General features: G+C 37.1%; 1 protein-coding gene and 1 long non-coding RNA gene across 2 annotated transcripts; both read right to left on the reverse strand.

The window, feature by feature from the left end:
• Positions 1 to 696: 696 nt before the first annotated feature.
• Positions 697 to 1,789, reverse strand: LOC116206801. Its single transcript, XR_004156803.1, has 2 exons — positions 1,365 to 1,789; positions 697 to 1,278 (listed from the first exon to the last, which is right to left on the reverse strand). It is a non-coding gene; the product is annotated as an uncharacterized LOC116206801 (long non-coding RNA).
• A 5,575-nt stretch (positions 1,790 to 7,364) lies between these two features.
• On the reverse strand, positions 7,365 to 8,267 carry LOC116208685 (EPIDERMAL PATTERNING FACTOR-like protein 5). Its single transcript, XM_031542227.1, has 2 exons — positions 7,926 to 8,267; positions 7,365 to 7,793 (listed from the first exon to the last, which is right to left on the reverse strand). Exons 1-2 carry the CDS (start codon positions 8,035 to 8,037, stop codon positions 7,549 to 7,551), a joined length of 357 nt encoding a protein of 118 aa, XP_031398087.1. The 5' UTR covers positions 8,038 to 8,267; the 3' UTR covers positions 7,365 to 7,548.
• Positions 8,268 to 10,321: the final 2,054 nt, after the last annotated feature.

Here is a 10,321-nt window from a genome sequence, read left to right on the forward strand (position 1 = left end):
AACACAATGTCCCATTTGACTCCACATTTCAGTTTTTCTCTAATTTTTGCTAGATCATATTTTAGTTTTCAATTGTTATGGTTTTACAGTTACTTTGTCAAACCATATATTAAACTAGTTTTGCACAACTCAAATCTATATATTCCTTCAGTTTTGCCTATCTTCTTTAAGTTTGTTCATACGACCCCAAATGTCTAATTAGTTACTGTAAAATCGAAGAAATTAGATTCTATTATTGTTATATTTAATTACATCATATTTATATTACTAATTCACACCATTTAGGGTCAAGTTAGGAATATATGCATAAAGAATTCAAGTTATTTAGACACTACATGTACTGTAGAATCTGTTCGAAGGGTTAAAAACCATAAGCATGCGAGAACTTAGATATTTTATGAATAGAAAAATTTTAGCAATATTTAAATTTTACTACTTATTTAAAAACAGGTTTGAGAAGGTCTTTCGAAATTACTTCCGAGGCATTTAAGAAAGGGCGAAAAGCAAATACGAATGTAACTCTAAATAAAGGAAAAGAAAAATAAAATGATCTTTCCTTTCTCTAGGTTGAAAAATAAAATGATATAAATGAAGCAATGACATTCTATCTATATATATATATAATAATAATAATAATAAAGAAAGAAATCACATTTTCTATTTGTTTTATGAATTTTAAACAAAGAAAAAAGAGAATGGCCCTCCAAGTGTCACTTTTTTTTGTGAACAGTAAAGTTTTATTGAACGTCAGAGTAATGTACATGGGGTGAAATGCCTAAAGAGGCATCTGGGGACAAAGAGATGCCTGGAGAAGCATCCCAAACAAAGAGATGCTTGAAAAGGCATCTCGAACAACAGGATAGTTACCTAAAAAGGCATACAAGACAACCCAGGGATCGACTGTAGAGTCGTCCATTATTCAAAGCAAATACACAACAAACCTCGCATTAAACAAAATAAAACGAAAAGCAAGGAATCTAAGCTATTCAATCGCAAATTAGCCTAAACCAAAACTAGACATACGCAATATCTGAACATCGAGAGACCACCAGTACATCCATCAAGGGGAGTAACAACCCGAACACATAAGGTTCTTGGGGCTACGTCGGTAATAGGTCGATGGTCAAAGCCTGAGGAAGCCAAGATTTTTGTCATGGGGAGTGGACATGAGGATAGTGTGAGAGGCCAACACTAATCTTCGGCGATACGTGTTGAGAAGTCCAAGTCTAAGACAAGATTGAGGCCAATCAGCAGCAGATTCCTATGAACAGATCAAATCTACACCGATATGTTTTTATTTGAGTAGATCAAGGATAAAAAATGCCATATCTAATCCAAAGCTGAGCGGTAGGGTGGAATCTGACCCAATCAAAACAGATCAAGCAAATCTACCGTGGTGGGGCGGCAGCTAAAAGATGAAGCAACTGTGGTGGGATGATGACGGTGGATCGAGATCGGATGAGGATGTCATTGGTGGAGAGATGACTGAAGGCTATGGCAAGGCAGAAGAGGAGTAGGCGGTGATAAATGGGGTGGTGACAGAGCAGGCTGGTGGTAGAGGAGAAGACGACGACTGAGAGGAGTTGCGGGGGAGCTGTGGCTGGAGGGAGCGATGAGGCAATAGCGAGGACAGAGAGAGGAAGAGAGATTGATAAGAGGCGTGCCGCCTGACGCGCCTGACAAAGCCGAACGCACTGGTGGCGGCAAATCTAGGGGTAAAGCTAGGGTTTCAGAGGAAAAAGTGTTGGTCCCATTGTGTATCCTAAGTGTCACCTCAAGACCCATTTTCTGCGGAGGCGTACTAATAATAAAAAAAAATAACGATAAAAATGATAAATAATTGGTCTACTTATCAACACATTGCGCAGAGCTTTTACATTTATAAATTTTAATTACTATTTTATGTAATATAAATTAGAAAATATAGTAACTAGATAGCTTAGCAAATCTACTTCATTGTTTGATGATACTATTGGATTTTCAATAAAATGTAAAATCATTTTTTTGCCCAATGTAAAATCATTTATATTGTATTTGGTAAAGAAATTAAGTTTTATTTAATTTAATTTAATATGAATTAAGGAAATGAAGACAAAAGTAATTGGAAAAAAATATGTGAGAGAATTTGAAGAAAAAAATAAAAAAAAGTAATGATTGCACTATTGAATTGATAAAAGTGTTGAAATTAAGGAAAAAATATTGAATAGTTGAGAAGATTTAGTATTAAAAATTTAATTGTAATAATATATAAGGAAAAGTATGAAAGAGAATTTTTAAAAAAATAGAAAAGTAATAATTATATTGTTGAATTGATGAAAAATAAAGTAAATAAGTTAAATATGATTTAGTAAACAAACATAGCAGAAGGTTTACCTATATATTAATAAGGGACGTGAATCAGAGATCAATCACGAGCTGATAGATTGTCTCTCGAAGTTCCTCATCACTCAAATTGAAATCTTTTGAAAGCTCAAATGGAAGGCTCTCTTGAAAATATTTTAAATTACTACATATAGATTATATTATAGCATGATTTAGCAGTTGTATTAAAATGTGCCAATTGTTATATTATGCACACAATATCTATCTATAATCTATATCTATCGATAAATAAAACTAAATCTCTTGTTTGAGTGGACACATGTCAAGCTAATAAATTTTTGCTTTTTTATTTTGATTTTTTTATATATGTTTATAATCTCATCTAGGCTTGTATACATATACATATACATATATATATATATATATATATATTTTAATAATTTATTTACCTAAATATAAAAATTTTATTTTAAATCACCACTAATTTTTGGTGAAATGCAATGTTACTTCAGCCTATTGAAAATTCTCGCTTGGGTTGGTTATGGTTGCAAGATGCTTTAAAATAATTTTGAAGATGATTTAAAATTAACGGAGTTCTCAATGATGAGTTTTCAATTAAATTTGTACTTAATAAATATTATAACTATTATAAGATTTCGTACTTAGGGGTTTGTCGTATTATTATATTATGATGCATATTTGCAAACACTATAATGCACCACATATATTTTTACTTTTTATTACTAAATGAAAAGAATCCTTATAATTTTACACAAAAAATAAAGAATCCTCATAATATTTGAATACATTCTAGCACGATATCATGTGCCAAAAAACTATTGGGACCAAATGAAATATGTTGCAGTAAGGACAAGTTATAATAGTAACATATAAAATAAAATATGAGATATTTAATGCCGAGCAATTAAGTAGAATTATATCCTAATAAATATAGTGGCAATTCTATGTATAATACAAATTGATATGGTATAGTAATATCTATAAAGCATGAATTAATATTTTAATTTTCGTAAAATTAATTATATCTCTATATTTATAATTTTACATAAACTTTTGCAATTTTATACTTTCTTATCATGTTATCTAATTAAGTTTCTCACCTTTTCCTCCAAGTCTATATATTTATTAAACTAACACGGTTTCAAATTTAGAATGTTATATCAATTTTAAAATAATTCACGCGATATTAATTTATTAAAATTATATACTTTTCAATATTACAAATAGCATTTTTCGCATTTCTACTTATGAAAATATTCTTAACAGAGATTTTTTTTTAAGATCAGCGGCATCGTGCGAGCCCCTTTGCTAGTGAGAATGAAAATGGAAGATGTATGTATATGTATGTAATATAGTTAAAATTCCGAGGGATATACATCTGCAAATGAAGATTTTTTTGCAGGCCTTCAGGCATGCTTTTTTTGTTCTTACATTATTTTAAAAAGAAAAGCCTAAATAATTGCAAAAGAGAAATAATGATGAATGAATAGGGTGTTATTCCTATGGAGAGGCTAGAGATTGCGAAGAAAGGGGCCGCAGAGAAGGCTGCAAATAGCTCTGTCCTCATCTCTCATCCTATTGCCTTCTTTGATTAGTGAGTGTTATTTTAAAATTACAATTCTAGTTTAATTTTACACGTTACAAAATAAAATAATTCATATAAAGTCAAAGAGTGAATTCCATTTATATCACTTTTTTCCACAATAAAACAACATAACTCATACAAAATCAAATGGTGAATCTCATTTATACCACTTTTTTTTCAAAATTAAAATCTAATAATAACCAAACGCAATATATATTATTTCCTCTTTTCTATGGAAAACTCTACTAACAGTAATGGATGGATACCCTATCTCTTTTACTCACATGCATACCTTTGAACATGCCAATTATAATTCAAGGACGTATTTGTGTTGTTGGATTAAAAAATATCAAACAATTATTCCATTTTATTCCGTTTTTATCCTTTGGTGGGATTATATGATGTTTTCAACTTATTTGCCGATATTGATCATCATTTGTGCATCAGCTTATAACAAGATGACGCTATAGCTTATTAAGGTGATGATCAATAGCTGGTTCGATAAGATGACTAGCCATGCCGGAGCTGTGACACGGAGACAGCCTTGACTCCTACAAGAGCAGTGGGGAATTTTTCGGAGTGGCCAAAAGTACGATGAAACAGTGTAGTGTAGAGGTACAAGCTTCATGAGTCGTGAACTTTTTTTCTTGGAGAAGAAGTAATGACGATATTTGAAATATAAGTATCAACTAATTCTTCGCCGACCACCGCAATAATACAGAGGATGTAAGAGTTATTCGGATTGATTGGGCACAAGGTGTCTTGTAGGCGGGTGGCTTTTTAGGTCCATCATTAAATCCCCGGACTCAACCCTAGGCGAGCACTTGAAACCATCAAGGTAGGATACGTTAGGACTGGACTCCTTTCAGCTTTCTACTAGGAGCTGGCATGGAATTTATGTAGTGAAATGAAAGTCTTTTCATGTAACAAACCTACCGATATAATTGATATAACTCATTATGTTCCCAAGGATATTAATATCAACATAATCTAAATGCTTTCATATTTTTTGGCTCAGCAAATCAAAGAATGTGAATTGATATCAAAAACGAATACAAGATAAAATATTCAAAAGGACGACTATAAAGACAGAAAAATATAGCAAATTCACTGGAATCACCATAAAAAAAAATATAAATGTGACATATACACATACAATAAATACAGATATAATTGCAAAAAATCTTTCTAATTACAGTTTGTTCTCGACCTTTTGAGACTAAACTCTATATAACCTCAATCAATACCGGAAACCGGAGTCCAAACAGGAGTAGAGCCAAGAGGAGTCCGTGGCACTCAGTGCAGACACCCTTCACAGATCACAGCCAGTAGACCAAATCAATCAACCAACCCCTAATCAATTCAATCCCCATACCGTCAAACCAATGCAGCTTGATTTCCTTAATCGGTTCAAACCAACGAATCAACCAAAAATATTCAAATCATGGCATCAAGAGTCCTTGGTCAGGCCAGTCAGGCGGCGTCGTTGGTCAAGAGGCGGGCAGTAGGCGGGCCGGCTCGGTCAGGAGGCTGCAAGACCCTTGCAGTTGCTTTCGCCGGCAAATATGGAGATATCAGTCGCCTCCTCTTGCCGCCACAAGTCGGGAAGGGCGTAGGCGCTGTCCCAGAAGGGGAGCGGTAGACTGCCTCGAACACGCCACGCCGGAAAGACGGAGAGGATGTAGAGGAGGGCAGCTGCGACCTACGGGAGGCCATCCATGACCTCCTCCACCTCAGATCTGGATCTAAAGACACCTAACAGCTCCATCGATAACGGGCTGTGGGCTGCAAGGGCTGAGGTATTTGCTGCAACCAAGACTGATGAGCTTGCCATGGTGGGGCCGTGGAAGAGCCCTCCGGGTAGTGTCCTTGCAAAGATAAAAAAATGAGGCCGGCGAGACCCTCGACTGGAGAGGCCGATGGAACCCGCCGTAGCTGAGGTCAGAAGTTGAGGCCAGTGACCCAACGTAGATGGAGCACTGTGGCCTTCGCAAAGGAGCACCTTAACCCGCGACTCGTTATTCATCAAAAAAATAACCCGCCACTCGTTCAGTGGATGACCAGTGGCCGAGCCGCGACCTTGATCGACAGCTGAGGCGACGATCAGCGACAACGTCCTTGCCTAAGTCGAGCCCTCATCTATCCGAGGAGTGAGAAGAGTGAGGAGGAGAAGGAGCCACCGAGAACGAAGACAACCGGGAGATAGACGGAGGACCCGGCTTTCCGATCTCGGTGGCGGTGGAGCTGGACACGCCAGTGAGGTGGCCTGCGATTAGGGTTCTATTTTCCTCAGTAGAGAGAAAGAAGGGGAGGATGACAGCGGATCCTTGCGGGTGATTCGTAAATATTTTCATCATTATCAGACCGAAAGACAAAAAAATTTCATCGTTATTCACATTATGATGGAAAACTATTATTATTGATAACTTTTTATGGATATTATTAGTGATAGTTTATATACACAACAAATCAATAAAATATTTTATAGAGACGGAAAGTCTAACATGACCCGGTATCACATAACAACGGATCATGACTGTTCATCACGCGTGGGCCCTGTATGGGAGCCGCAGATGAACGGACAGGATGACTGTGTGTCACATTACGCATGGTCATATTAAACTTTCCGTTTATAGAGATTACGAATAAGATATTCTTAACTTATTATATGAGATTAAAATCACTAACCACTTGTGAAACTTAAACAATGTTGCCAAATTTAGGGCACAATCAACTAGTTTATCCATTATGTTCAAATTACTAAATTTTGAATCTTTTCTGTATTTGAATTTTAATGAGCACCGACTAATTTAGATTCGAACTTCAATTAACTCACTAAATGATAAAACTATTGTAATTGTGGAATTTCTCCACTTATAAAACTAAAAAAACTTGAGATTTCTTATTTAAGGATAAGAGATGTTGCATCACTTGAATCAACAAATCATGATTAGCACTAAATTCCTAATGAAAAGACGAGAGTAGAATTGTCACTTTATAGCATAACGAAAAGTTTAACATGATTGCGTGTCACATAATTACTGAATTTACTATTTTTACAGCGCAACGTCATATAGAGCACATGATTAACTCCCTATTACATCATATATTACATCAAACAATAATTGCGTGATTTGATCTATATTGTATCTTATCTATAACGACGGTGTTCAGATTTCGTTCGATTAATCTTAGGGTCGACATGAACACTCCACAAGTTCATAAAACAGATAAGTCTGATCACAAGAAGTCGCTCTTTAACCACGAGGCAAATCTTATTGGCCTAAAGCTGGTCTTTTCAGTTATTCGTGTTTCACATAAACTCATCTATTTGCAAGGCAAATGGATATCAATATTGAAGCCATTAGAATCAGTCACATATGTATCTCTATTTAGTTACAGATCAACATGACATGTGCAAAATACACAGAGCGCATAACGAGGAAATATTGTCAGATATTGCATTTATGTTCTCAGCTTCCAAATTCAGAAAACTGCTGACTCGAACAGTTGAAAATATATTGCATCCCGGGACGAAGGACGGATGGGATGACGTCGACGAGTACAAAGATACAGAATCGCGCAGATCGTAGTCTCCCGACTGACAAGCCGTTCGGTTTTCAAGGCATGAAGAGCTTGTTGCCGCACTTGCAGCGCCAGGCTTCGGGGTAGTACTCCAGCGGCAGGCTCACTCCCGGGTGGATCGGGACATGGACCGGCTTACACGGGGAGCACTTCCCGCACTTTGACCGGCAACTCGGAGGCGACGACCCCGGCCCAACTGTTCTCAGTCTCTGCTGCACGGCTGCCCCACTACCGCTCCTGATTGTTAGCTTCTTCTCGGGCTCTCCTGCTTCTCGACTTCCTGTTACGAACACTATTAGCAACTCGATATACATAAGAATGATTTGAATTTGGAAGAACCATACGGATGTGGCGCTAGGCCAGGTTCGACTTCCTAGGATAAGTTATACCATGTTTCCAAGTGTGTGCTTACTGAGTTGGTTAAGGGAGAGGGCGGAAGCGGAGGCGAATAGGAGGAGAGTGAGGGCCGCGGTGGCAGTCACCAAATGTTGAAGGCGGCAGTGGCGGTGATATGCGCCGCCCATCGCCGGCGGCTATCTCCTCAACTCAGCTGTGCAGGCCAGGCCAGGCCAGACCACGACCGGATGAGAGGAAGATTGTATAATTCAACTGCAAAATTGTGGGGATTCGAGTCAAAAGACACAAAGCCAAAATAGCAAAAGATTTTATTGTAGAGAGAGAGAGATGTTTTCTTTCTGTTGAATCTCTTTGCTTTATGGGGGTCTGGTGAGGCGAAGGAATACTGCCTTTTTTGGGTTTACTGTGTCTGTCGGGAGCTTCCATCATCCCATCTTAAATCTGCAGTTCCTAATGATTTTGCCAGTTAGTTTTACCAAAGTTTTGCAGCAATATGATCACCAGGGATTTGCCGATTAACACGCAATATTAGTTCTGACCGATCCGATCCCACTCCCAATTAATTCGATGATTGAGTGTCATAAAAGTTCATAAAAGCACATAATTGAAATGTCATAAGTCACCCATACGTGTGTAGTCTTTCTATTGAAAAAAAAAAAGAATTTTCAAGTTCACATCTCTATATCCAAATTCATAACAGCCCCAATCACGTTTTTTTTTTTGCTAAATTAAAGGCTAGGTCGGCTAATTAACCCGCTGTAGCTGCCCAAACTAAGGGAACCTAACCGCCATGGAATGTTCCTTTCGCCATAGCTCGCTAAAACTTTTGTTCAACTTGATCACTGCAGCCCCACCAACATACTAGTGAATTAAGTCCAAGGCCCACTGGATCAAGTATTATGGGCCAGCTACCGCCATCCTATAATGCACCCACATAGTGGCGAGTTCTACGTCCTCAGTGAGGTTCGAACTTGTGATGTTCAAGTGGAGCGCATGATGCTTAACCACTAGACCACCGTGCTGGTGGTAACAGCCCCAATCACGTTAATCGAAAGTAATCTGGGCTCAACAACCAGTTAATATATTGCTGCTCGAATTTTCCGAGTTGAACATGTGCATGATTAACGCTAATGTTATATGCTCGGGGTTTAGTAAAAACTAAAGCATACACAGAGAATAAATATTCTGAGCCTTCTGTTCCTGCTATAATTCAGCCAAGTTGTTTACTGAGTGAAGCTCGGAGTGGTGTCCATTCTCCCAACTACTCTTACAAGCTTGCAGGGGTCCTTTTGTTTTGATTGCTCAGAGCTTGGGAGCTGCAGAGCTTATGGTTGAAGTACTGCTTGTGGCCCTTTAGGCTTTGTTTGGATTATGGGATTTGAAGGGACGACGTGGGGTAGTTTGTAGGGAAATTCTAATATGACGTTTTTATTGTAATAGGCCTTGCTGTTTAGTGGATTTGAAGTGTATGTGTACTTGGATGAGCGGTCATGAGGCTTATCCAATGGGTGCGGTACTCGGATTTTTAGCTCGGTTTTTAAATAAAATCATCACTTATCTGGAAAAATTTCAAGACTTTGATGCAAAAGTCACTGATATAATTTTTATTTAGAAGATCTTATTTTCACATTGAACGACAACTTCCCCTCCAGCCCCTGGGGTTGCCACATTGCTTCAACATTGTCTACTATGTGGATCCGAATAGGAGAAAGTCTTATATATAACGGACATATCATGTGACATGTATCACAAATCAATTGGTGTTAAACATATCAGCACCAGTTGTTATAAATTTTGGAAATGGTATAGTCTAAAAAAAAAAAAAAAATTGTCTTGTGATATAATAACACGTGGTATACAAGACTTTCCACATAGTTTTGCGGTGATTAAAAAATAATCTTATTCCAAATAATTTGATAAAATGCATCAATTACATAATTAGTAGACCCCAAGAGTAAGAGCGAGGTGAATTAATATTGATTTGAAATAATTGCACAACAGGAGCAAAATGACCACTTAAGTAAGATAATACAGATTAAAGGTTGAAATTACGTTTAATTTGATTCAACTTGTTTGATAAATTTAATTTGATTAACTTGTTTGATAAATTTAAAGAGATTTGATATGACTTAATAATTTAAGTTAAAAAAGGTACTTTGTTATTTGGGCTTCGGCCCGTATTTCACGCCAAAAAAAGGCACTTTATCATTAAGTGACCAGGAAACTCTTTTTCTTTCTTTTTCTCTTAATCACTCTATAAATTAAGTTCTTTTCAAATTTACAGCGGTACCTTTGCACATTTTTTTTAATTACATATCAAATCCGATTCTCATAGACAGGAGAGAGAAGAGAAAGGGAGAGATAAAGAGCGGTTCAGGAAAAGGAACGGTGGGGCCGATGATTGACCATGCCTCCTCGCAATGCCTCCTCTCTCTCTCTCTCTGTACTCTT

This window comes from Punica granatum, chromosome 5 (genome assembly GCF_007655135.1).
Source record: "Punica granatum isolate Tunisia-2019 chromosome 5, ASM765513v2, whole genome shotgun sequence".
Taxonomy (NCBI): Eukaryota; Viridiplantae; Streptophyta; class Magnoliopsida; order Myrtales; family Lythraceae; genus Punica; species Punica granatum.